Genomic DNA, 12,218 nt, shown 5'->3' with positions numbered 1-12,218 from the left:
TCTGTATGAATTTGTGAATTATTACTGAAAGTTACTGCTACAACGGCACCATTACATCATTCAATGTTAAAATGAATCTTATTAAAAGAGCACCCTTGGCTGAGACAACCGCCATAGAATAAACATGTTACCATGTCAAGTCAGAGTGTTTACTACAATCTGAATTGAAGTGTGAACATAAAAATGCAAGTGAACATAGTTGATTTGCAGTAAACAGGCTTACACCAAAAAGAACAATAAAGATAGTTTGGATAATGATCATAATAAATAATCACATCTTGTTGTTCTTAATCAATTTGTATATAAAACGAGTTAAAAATCGGTTCTGAGCACCATCTCTTTACAATAAAAACCAGACCGACAATCATGTAATCAACACCAAAACTCACAGTTAAAACCCAACAAATTATAGTTTTCTCCATTATTTCGAAACAGATATGAAGGAAAACTAAAACAAACAAACAGACATTAAAAAAACACAGTGAAAAACACCATGTATAAAAACGAGAGTAGAAATGTAAAGTTGATTGAGGTAAGGCAGTAGCACAGGGTGGTGTGTGTGTCTTTGTTAGTGTGTGTATGTGTGTGTGTCAGGGATGTGCGGTCAGGGGAGGCAGTGGAGGCAGAGCCTCATCAGTCATACTACAATGAAAATAGCTGTTACGAAAAGTAAAATAATAAAAATAATGATTTTTCCACTGATTTAGTTATAAATGTAATTTCTGGATGATGTCATTTCTGGATGATTTTCGGAATAATTGTTTATAGTCTAAATCACCAAATGTGCAGAGCTGCAAATACAGGGAGAGACGAGAGGCACACCAGCGACCAGCTCAGCCTCACCTGATTGGTCAACCCCTCAGAAACTGGATGGAGCACATTGGGCAATAAGCACGTGCCTGTTACAAACATGAAACTGCAATGAAAAAGCACCAGGGGTGGCAGATCTCACGTGTATTGAGATTGTTCTCCATCCATGTTAGCTAGCTCCAGCAAAAATGGAAAACATTATATATAACCTTCTAAAATAATGTACTAACCTTTCAATCAAAAGAGTTAGCGATAAACAGTGGAAGACCAATGCCTGAGCTTAAGGACCTACTTCAATCGAAGGGACAGAAATTAATACGGCTGTTTCAAATGGAGTGGTACTGCAACTTCTCCTGGCTGTCACCGCATAGCTAGCCATAGCACAACCATAGCATAGTAGCGGGAGCATAGATATGGTTTTTAGGATATCTACTTCACTTACAAGTAAATGTAAGACCATGCAATATAAACAGTATGTGACACGGTCTGGTTAAAAAGTCCTCAAGTCCTCACGGTCATTTTTTAATGTTGCCGACATGCAATAACTTTTTACCAGACCGTGTCACATATTTTCATTTGTGTTGCATGAGTATGAATAGTGGAATTGCATTTGCCTATAAAACATGAATTGAATACGTAAGTTACCTGTATGCGTGTGTTACCTGTATGCGTGTGCAAAGAATGCTGATATGAAATTGAATTGAACCTACCTCTATCAGATTCATATGTGTGTAAATCTGGCTCTGATACTAGCCAGTGCCTCCCCAACCATAGACCTCACTGCACGTCACTGGTGTGTGTGTGTGTGTGTGTGTGTGTGTGTGTATGTCTGAGTGAGGGGGAGTGTCAGCTCAGGTCCAGCGGTTGTAGGGACCTGTGACTTGGGTGAGAGCGTAAGGGGACGCAGTGATGAGCCCATCCCGTGTGACGGTCACCGCCTGACGGGTAGGAACCTTCAGCACTTTCTTGTTCTCCTCATGGATCTCCTCCTCCTCTTCCTCCGGCTCCATGCTCCCGGCCCCTTTACCCCTCTTCCCCTTCCCCTTGGCTGGACTCCCCTCCAGTCCTGCCTCAGCAGGCCCGAGCCCCATGGCCACCCTCTCAGCCTCCTCCTCCCTCTCCCGGTCCCGCTTGGCCATCTTCGCCTCCCACATGGCCAGCCCGTGGCCGGGCTCGTTCAGGGACTTGTGCTGGTAGAAGACCAGAGAGATGCGGGTGGGGTGGCTGCGGTTGGGTCTGAGAATGGGAGTGGTGGCGTGCAGCTCCCGCCGGGCGCACTCGATCAGGATAGAGCCATGAGACGGCGCCACCGCCACACCCCCAATGTCATTATCCAGGAAGTTGTGCTCACTGTCCGACCATACCTCCTCCTGCTTCACTTCGTCTGGAGGGGGCATTTGTGGGGGGAGGGGGCTAGGAGGCAGGACGCTGTGACCCCTGACACCTACCCCCACTGCCTCCTCCGCTCTCCTGTTGAGTCCTCCGTTGAGTCTGCTGTGGAGCCCCTCGGAGGGAGGCTGAGGGGAGAAGGAGGCGGCCGTGGGAGTACTTTCACCGGGGGAGGGTCTGAGTAGAGGGGAGCAGTGCACCTCGCTGGGCTCCGTTTTAAACGTACGAGGGTCGCCACGGAGCCCTTCGGGGGGCGTACATTCCAAAGGGTCTGTGAGCTGCTGGAACACCTGGTCACCTGGGGAGTAACCGTTCATACTGATGGTCTTATAACTGAGATGGGAACCGTTAGTCTGGGCCCCAGGTAGCCCCGTATAAGTGTACTGGGGGGCAGGCTGGCTGGGCCGGTGGGGGGAGAGGCCCTCCCTCCGGGGGGTGAGACCTCCAGGTGTAGCGGGGTAGATGTTTGTGCTCTGGTTGTAAGTGCTGGGTGAGTTAGGGTTGGGTATGTAGGCTATGTAAGGGCTGTAGTACGTCTGAGGCTCTGTCTTAAATGAGGGGGACTGCTCCGCAGAAGTGCTTTTGAAACCTGTGAGGAGAGAACAGAACAATTCCCTCAAGTATTTGCTTACAGTGTGAATATAGACAGGAGACATAACCTTATTTTGCCATTAGTGAGCCAGGGAAGTCATTGAGAACAAATTGATTGATTTTTTAAGATTAACCAATGAATCAATAAACCATTCACTCGGCCAACCAACCAACCATCCAACCAACCAACCAACCATCCATCCATACAACCAACCAACCAACCAACCCGTCAACCAACCAACCAACCATCCATCCATCCAACCAACCAACCAACCAACCCGTCAACCAACCAACCAACCAACCATCCAACCAACCAGCCAACCAACCAACCAACCATCCATCCAACCAACCAACCATCCAACCAAACAACCATCCAACCAACCAAACAACCAAACAACCAACCAACCAACCCGTCAACCAACCAACCAACCAACCAACCATCGAACCAACCAACTAACCAACCAATCAACTTGTCAACCAACCAACCAACCATCCAACCAACCAACCAACCCATCAACCAACCAACCATCCAACCAACCCGTCAACCAACCCGTCAACTAACCAACCAACCAACCATCCAACCAACCAACCCGTCAACTAACCAGCCAACCAACCAACCAACCATCCATCCAACCAACCAACCATCCAACCAAACAACCATCCAACCAACCAAACAACCAAACAACCAACCAACCAACCCGTCAACCAACCAACCAACCATCGAACCAACCAACTAACCAACCAATCAACTTGTCAACCAACCATCCAACCATCCAACCAAACAACCATCCAACCAAGAAACCAACCATCCAACCAACCATCCAACCATCCAACCAAACAACCATCCAACCAAGAAACCAACCATCCAACCAACCAACCAACCATCCATCCAACCAACCAACCAACCCACCCATCCAACCAACCAACCAACCAACCCGTCAACCAACCAACCATCCAACCAACTAACCAACCAACCATCCAACCCACCAACCAACCATCCAACCAACCATCCAACCAACCAACCAACCATCCAATCAACGAACCAACCAATCAACCAACCAACCAACCAACCCGTCAACCAACCAACCATTCAACCAACCAACCAACCAACTAACCAACCAACCCATCAACCAACCCGTCAACCAACCAACCAACCAACCATTCAACCAACCAAAAACCAACTAACCAACCATCCAACCAGCCAACCCGTCAACTAACCAACCGTCAACCAACCAACCAACCATCCAACCATCCAACCAAGAACCTACCAACCAAGAACCTACCAACAACCAACCAACCATCCAACCAACCAACCAACCAACCATCCAACCAACCAACCATCCAACCAGAGGTCCTGACCTTTATTGGGGGGCTCGCTCTTCACCTTCCCCGGGGTGAGGGGGGGCTGTGCCAACTTCTTGTCTTGTTTCTCAGCCTGGGCCTTCTCCCGCGCCTCCTGCTTCCTCTTACGGGCTGACTTGACCGGCTCGGCCAGCAGACGCACCTAATAATCAGAACGATAATACCGTATTGACCCGAATATAAGACGACCCTGATTATAAGACCCTTTTTCAATAATTACAAAAAAAAAAAATATTGTTATTGACCAAATAAAGAAAATAATTTGATTTGTATTCACATTGAATGAAACAATGTAGGTTATTTTTATCATCTTGGGGTATGGGCATACAATCGTTAGTTTTTTCAGTCACGTATTCACACACCCTCCTGTCAATCACCTGGAAGAGGCCGCTTTACGGACGGCGATACGCTTTTCTCTGACTGTTACCATTCTTAAGCCGATCTTTTTGGGCTCGTCAACTTCTAACATTACACTCTGTAATATCATATTTCTTGGCTCCTCGACAGTTGTTTGATGCCTCTGCTTCATTGATCACCATGGTCTTAAAATTGGCATCGTAGCTTTTCCTCTGTTGTTTGTTAACTTGAGCTACTTTTTCGAGCTGGTCCGAGTGTGTCTCTGCGGTGTCGCTCCGCGGGTGTGTGTGTGACTGTGTCTCCATCTCTCCAGGCACCCGTCACTGGGGTGTTTGTGAGAGGGAGAAACACGGTGGCTCGCGTGGGGAACAGTCTTTTGGCGCCATACGTTGTTGTGAATTAATATTGACGTGTAAAAGTCTAGGGCGCGAATATAAGATGATGCAACTTTTCCAGACTTTTTTCCGTGAAAAAAACCCTGTCTTATATTCGGGTCAATACGGTATTATGATTATGTAATTGGAAGAGAACGCACACCACAGAAAACTTGGACGAGGTGCTGGCAGCGGAACAAAATACTACTCTACTAAGGAGTAGAACGTTTGCAAAAACGGTTTCGCATCTGGAACTAGAGTTTGCGGCTTCTACTCCTTTCAATAGTATTATGATTATGGTTGTTTATTGTAAAACCTTCATGACTTACATAAATACACTTTGCAAACAAGTATAGTGGCAGCCCCCTTTGACTAGAAACACATTCTAAAGATTGCACCTTTAACCTGTAAACACAGTCCACTGTATGTGGGCCCCAAGCATCAATCCTACCAAACCAAACCTGGTGTTGCAGCACCACACATCGACTACTCTGAACCACAGGCCACCATGCTCAGAACGCACCTCTCTGGGGAAGGCTGACAGGACCTGCAGGGCCCCGGTCTGGATCTTATCCCACTGGCCCTCGGGCCGGCCAAACTCGTCCCTCTGCGAGACCTTGTAGAGGGGCAGGACGTGGAGCTGCTCGTCCTCCGGCACGTTCCGCACGGCCCGGTTGTCCTCCTTGGTTAAAGTGCAAACCTGTAGGAGACAGACACGTCACACCACGGTAAAAAAAGACGGTAAACGGACAAAATAAAGGGCGATATTCGATATGAGTTTCCGAGAGACAACGGAAGGGGGTCTTTAGAGGAAGTGAGGGGGCTGTTGAGGCTAAATGGTAAATGGACTGCACTTATATAGCGCCTTTATCCAAAGCGCTTTACAACGGCCTCTCATTCACCCAATCACACACACATTCACACACCAATGGCGACAAGCTGCCATGCAAGGCGCCGGCCCCTGCTCACTGGGAGCAATTTGGGGTTCAGTGTCTTGCCCAAGGACACTTCGACATGTGGCCAGCCGGGGCTCCTCGAACCGCCGATCTGCCAACCTTGCGATCATTAGACGGCAGCTCTACCTCCTGCGCCACAGCCGCCCCAGGCTCACAGCAGAACACCAGTTGTTCCTCCGTGGTCATGTGAGCTGCTGCTGCTGCTGCTGCTGCTTACCACAGTGCTGCCGTTGTTCATGTTGTGCGTATCTTTGTGAGCATGGGCACAGAAGTCCACGCACGCCGTGACCCCGGAGAACGGACGCCCCTCCTTACGACCCAGCCTGCAGTCGCTGGCCGCCTGCTCCTGGTCCACCTGGGGGGAGGGGGGGGTGAGGAGAGGGAGTACCATGATAAAGGGTGTGTGTAAAAGTACACTTTACATAGATTAAACAGAGGACACAGCTAAGGCTACTAGGTACAATAGTACAGCCTATCCAACCCGCTTAGATCTATAAGAAGTGGACTGATGGTAAGGGCACCTGAGAGGTCCCACCTGGTTTTGGAAGGCCTCGGGAGCCAGCTGTTTGTACACGGGGGCCAGGTCTGTAGCCAGGTTCTGCAGGTTGCTCTCCAGCTTCTCCTCCTGACCGACAGGAAACACACACACAGATCATAGGATCAAAGAGTGCTACGGTTGAAGCATTTAAAAAACAGCTCAAGACTGTCCTTTGGGGCTAACCCCAAAAGCCTGTCTTTTTGTGTCTTGTTATTATTTGTTATACACTTGTTATTTGTTTCTTGCTTTTATTTTCACTTGTTTACCTATTTCTTTTAACCTGCTATTACTTTTGCTCTTTAATTATGTTTTTATAGCCTATGTAAAGCACTTTGTGATCGCTGGTCTGTGATAGGTGCTGTATAAATAAACTTGACTTACTTACTTACTAGAGTGAGGAACAGCCCAAACACAGATTAAGGGAAGAAAACCCACACATGAGGAGAAGCCATAAATAACACACTCACACACTGTTGAGACGCTGCTCGCAGAATGTCATGATGCAGCGACATTTTAACCACTGTGGGCCTTTGTCAGGCTTTGGCTGTCATAACCGCCTGTGGCCACAGGGGGGCTATTATTTAACATTCCATTGAAACATATTTGGTCTCTAAACAATTGTCTGTGTATATTAAAACAGCTAGATCTGAAGAGAATGATCAGCTTCCTTCAGATCTGAGAACACTATAAACACTGACGGTACTAGGTGTTGACTTTTGTGAAGACAGCAAAACCACGCTGTCAGAGACTATCACAATAGGAGATGCAACAGAGAGAATAGAGCGTGTCAACAGCGAGAATAGAGCGTGTTAACAGCGAGAATAGAGCGTGTCAACAGCGAGAATAGAGCGTGTTAATAACAGAGAGAATAGAGTGTGTTAATAACAGAGAGAATAGAGTGTGTTAATAACAGAGAGAATAGAGCGTGTTAATAACAGAGAGAATAGAGCGTGTTAATAACAGAGAGAATAGAGTGTGTTAATAACAGAGAGAATAGAGTGTGTTAATAACAGAGAGAATAGAGTGTGTTAATAACAGAGAGAATAGAGCGTGTTAATAACAGCGAGAATAGAGCGTGTTAACAACAGCGAGAATAGAGCGTGTTAACAACAGAGAGAATAGAGCGTGTCAACAGCGAGAATAGAGCGTGTTAACAGCGAGAATAGAGCGTGTTAATAACAGAGAGAATAGAGCGTGTTAATAACAGAGAGAATAGAGCGTGTTAATAACAGAGAGAATAGAGCGTGTTAATAACAGAGAGAATAGAGCGTGTCAACAGAGAGAATAGAGCGTGTCAACAGAGAGAATAGAGCATGTTAACAACAGAGAGAATAGAGCGTGTTAACAACAGCGAGAATAGAGCGTGTTAACAACAGAGAGAATAGAGCGTGTTAACAGAGAATAGAGCGTGTTAATAACAGAGAGAATAGAGCGTGTTAATAACAGAGAGAATAAAGCGTGTTAATAGGGAGAATTGAATGCGATTGGTGCATGCGCTCTGCCATCTTATATTGAAAGGCAGTGAAATGAGTGGGTTGGAAAGTTGCTCTGTTTTCATGGGCATGATGTCATATCCCAGTCTACCTTTAAAGGCCTATCATGTACACTACCGTTCAAAAGTATGGGATCACTTAGAAATGTTCTTATTTTTATAAGAAAAACACAGTTTTTTTCAATGAAGATAACATTACATTAATCAGAAATACACTGTATACATTGTTAATGTGGAAAATGACTATTCTAGCTGCAAACATCTGTTTTTTAATGGAATATCTACATAGGTGTATAGAGGCCCATTTCCAGCAACCGTCACTCCAGTGTTCTAATGGTACATTGTGTTTGCTAATCGCGTTAAAAAGCTAATGATGATTAGAAAAACCTTGAAAACCCTTGTGCAATTACATTAGCACAGCTAAAAACGGTTTTGCTGGTTAGAGAAGCTATACAAATGGCCTTCCTTTGAGCTAGTTGAGTATCTGTAGCATCACATTTGTGGGTTCGATTATACTCTCAAAATGGCCAGAAAAAGAGAACTTTCATATGAAACTCGACAGTCTATTCTTGTTCTTAGAAATGAAGGCTATTCCATGTGAGAAATTGCCAAGAAACTGAACATTTCCTACAACGGTGTGTACTACTCCCTTCAGAGAACAGCACAAACAGGCTCTAACCAGAGTAGAAAGAGAAGTGGGAGGCCCCGGTGCACAACTGAGCAAGAAGACAAGTACATTAGAGTCTCTAGTTTGAGAAATAGACACCTCACAGGTCCTGAACTGGCAGCTTCATTAAATGGTACCCGCAAAACGCCAGTGTCAACGTCTACAGTGAAGAGGCGACTCCGGGATGCTGGCCTTCTAGGCAGAGTGACAAAGAAAAAGCCATATCTGACACTGGCCAATAAAAGGAAAAGATTAATATGGGCAAAAGAACTCAGACATTGGACAGAGGAAGATTGGAAAAAAGTGTTATGGACAGACAAATCGAAGTTTGAGGTGTTTGGATCACACAGAAGAACATTTGTGAGACGCAGAACAAGTGAAAAGATGCTGGAAGAGTGCCTGACGCCATCTGTCAAGCATGGTGGAGGGAATGTGATGGTCTGGGGCTGCTTTGGTGCTGGTAACGTGGGAGATTTGTACAGGGTAAAAGGGATTTTGAATAAGGAAGGCTATCACTCAATTTTGCAACGCCATGCCATACCCTGTGGACAGCGCTTGATTGGAGCCAATTTCCTCCTACAACAGGACAATGACCCAAAGCACACCTCCAAATTATGCAAGAACTATTTAGGGAAGAAGCAGGCAGCTAGTATTCTGTCTGTAATGGAGTGGCCAGCGGAGTCACCAGATCTCAACCCCATTGAGCTGTGGTGGGAGCAGCTTGACCGTATGGTACGCAAGAAGTGCCCATCAAGCCAATCCAACTTGTGGGAGGTGCTTCAGGAAGCGTGGGGTGAAATTTCTTCAGATTACCTCAACAAATTAACAGCTAGAATGCCAAAGGTCTGCAATGCTGTAATTGCTGCAAAGGGAGCATTCATTTTCATCCCAACTCAGGCGTCTGAGGTCAGAGAAGGAGGTGGCTAGGCGCAGTGGGGACGTGGACCGGGTCAAGCAGGCCAAGTACAGGTTCGCCAAAGCGGTGAAAGAGGCGAAGCATCGTTTTTCGGAGAAGCTGCAGCAACAGCTCTCTGAGGGGGATCCCGCCTCCGTCTGGAAAGGCCTAAAGACCATCACCAACTACAAACCCAAGTCCCCGCTGATGTCCGACAACCTCCCTCTCGCTAACGAGCTGAACGAGTTCTACTGTAAGTTTGAGAAAGAGAGGTTCCCGCCCACCCCCGCCCTCTCCCTCCACCCCCCCCGGTTACAACCACCACCCCCGTCCCCCAGGGGGGCCAATGTCCCTCCTGCTACCCCCACCCTCCCCCCTGCTCCTCCCCTCCCTCCCCCCTCCTCACCCGCCCCGCCCACCCCCACCCCCCTTTCCCCTCCCCCTCTCTCTGTCACAGTGCGAGAGGTAAACAGACTGTTTAAGAGGCAGAATCCCCGGAAGGCAGCTGGTCCGGATTCCGTCTCTCCCTCTGTCCTGAAGCACTGCGCCGACCAGCTGGCCCCGGTGTTTACCCACATCTTCAACGCCTCGCTGGAGCTGTGTCACGTCCCAGCGTGCTTCAAGGCATCAACCATCATCCCCGTCCCCAAGAAGGCCAAGGTCACAGGCCTCAACGACTACAGACCCGTCGCTCTGACCTCTGTCGTCATGAAGGTCCTGGAGCGCCTTGTCCTGGCCTACCTGAAGCTCATCACGGATCCTGTGCTGGACCCCCTGCAGTTCGCGTACAGAGCCAATAGATCCACGGAGGACGCCGTGAACATGGCTCTGCACTACGTACTAGAACACCTAGACACTGCAGGCAACTACGCCAGGATCCTGTTCGTGGACTTCAGCTCGGCCTTCAACACGATCCTCCCACACATCCTGGAGCACCAGCTATCCCTGCTGCAGGTGCCGGACTCCACCTGCAGGTGGATCACGGACTACCTGACTGACAGGTCTCAGCGGGTGAAGCTGGGGAAGAGCATTTCCAGCTCCAGGTCCACCAGCACGGGCTCCCCGCAGGGCTGCGTCCTGTCTCCAGCACTATTCTCCCTATACACCAACAGCTGTGTCTCCCGCCACCCCTCGGTCAAGCTCCTGAAGTTTGCAGACGACACCACCCTGGTGGGCCTCATCTCCGGGGGGGACGAATCTGCCTACAGGGGTGAGATCGAGGGGCTGCAGAGCTGGTGCAGCTTAAACAATCTGGAGCTCAATGCTCTGAAAACAGTGGAGATGGTGGTGGACTTCCGTAGGAAAGCAGCCCTGCCCCCTCCCATCACGCTGGGAGGTACCCCGGTGGCCTCCGTGGAGTCATGCCGCTTTCTAGGCATGACCATCTCCCGGGACCTCAAGTGGGAGCGGAACACCGAGGCCCTCACGAAGAAGGCCCAGAAGAGGATGTTCTTCCTCCGGCAGCTGAGGAAATTCAGGCTGCCGAGGTCCATGATGGTCCAGTTTTACACTGCCATCATGTCCATCCTCACCCACTCCATCATCACCTGGTTCCCTGCTGCAACGACCAAGGACAAGGCCAAGTTGCAGCGGGTGTTACGTTCAGCAGAGAGGGTGATCGGCTGTCCCTTGCCCTCCCTCAACTCCTTGCATGACACCAGGGCTCTGAGGAGGGCAAGAAAGATCATGGCCGACCCCTTCCACCCCGGCCACGGCCTCCTCACCCTGCTTCCCTCTGGAAGAAGGTTGCGGCTGCCTAAGGCACTGAAGGCCCGCCACAGGCTCAGTTTCTGGCTTCCCCCTCCCCCCCGCCCCCAAGTCTGCCCAGGACTGAATATGCACTGGACTCACTGTAAAAACTCTGCACTGCACTTTATATATGTTGCACTATCCAATGCACTGTTGTCTGTCCTGTGTTGTCCTGTTTTTTGCATTTGTTTTTGTATACACGTGAAAAAAGTATAAACGCACTTACTGTAATGCCGAAGCAAATTCCTATATGTGTATGCATAATGGCAATAAACGTTATCTGAATCTGAATCTGAATCTGAAAGGAAAAAAGTATTATTTCAAATAAAAATCATTATTTCTAACCATGTCAATGTCTTGACTATATTTTCTATTCATTTTGCAACTCATTTGATTAATAAAAGTGTGAGTTTTCATGGAAAACACGAAATTGTCTGGGTGACCCCAAACCTGTACGGTGATGATGACTTAAGAATATAGCTTCTTTAGTATTGATTACTCCTAAAGCCTCCTACACACTGTGCCATTTTGGCCTGTCCCAGACGAAAGATCACCAGTCGTGTATATCTGTGGTCATGGGTCCAAAACGGTGGTCCTACGTGGTACTGTGTGTCTGGTTCAAAGATGACTGATGTTACGGTATTGCGACCAAAGATAGCCTGCGACAAATATCTGACAGTGTCAGACATTTTAGATGATCGTCCATGAGCGTCTCGCAATGTGAATGCTGTTACGACCTACGTCAACTAACCAACGAATAGAAATGCAGAATGGAATTCTGATGACGCCCCCTCGTAACCTACGATTCAAGTTTGTGGCTCGTCACACAGTGTGCATGCATCAAATTGATGGTCATACACAAGAGTATTAGTTCAATGTCGCAGTGTGGCTTGCAATAAAGGTATAAGATCGCTAAAATCTCACAGTGTGTAGGAGGCTTAAAGAGCAAAGACAGGGTCTGAGGATGCTTCCTGACAGGGTTATGACAGGAGAGGCTCTATAGGGGGTGTCCCTCCTTCCTCTCACCTCCTGTGGGTA

General features: G+C 48.0%; 1 protein-coding gene across 1 annotated transcript in view; it reads right to left on the bottom strand.

Moving 5' to 3' along the window:
• Positions 1-1,661: 1,661 nt before the first annotated feature.
• The window catches only part of tet1 (tet methylcytosine dioxygenase 1), a gene marked incomplete at both ends in the record, with an annotated part of 70,619 nt that continues 60,062 nt past the window's right edge, over positions 1,662-12,218 (bottom strand). The window contains 6 exons of the mRNA XM_080538404.1: positions 1,662-2,788; positions 4,150-4,294; positions 5,407-5,583; positions 6,057-6,194; positions 6,375-6,464; positions 12,207-12,218. The exon at positions 12,207-12,218 is cut by the window's right edge and continues 139 nt beyond it. Of these exons, the coding sequence (XP_080394530.1) occupies positions 1,662-2,788; positions 4,150-4,294; positions 5,407-5,583; positions 6,057-6,194; positions 6,375-6,464; positions 12,207-12,218 (1,689 nt within the window). The remainder of the gene's footprint in view (positions 2,789-4,149; positions 4,295-5,406; positions 5,584-6,056; positions 6,195-6,374; positions 6,465-12,206) is intronic.

Source organism: Nansenia antarctica (genome assembly GCF_963989245.1).
Source record: "Nansenia antarctica genome assembly, chromosome: 1".
Taxonomy (NCBI): domain Eukaryota; kingdom Metazoa; phylum Chordata; class Actinopteri; order Argentiniformes; family Microstomatidae; genus Nansenia; species Nansenia antarctica.
This window is presented reverse-complemented; position numbering and strand designations above follow the sequence as displayed.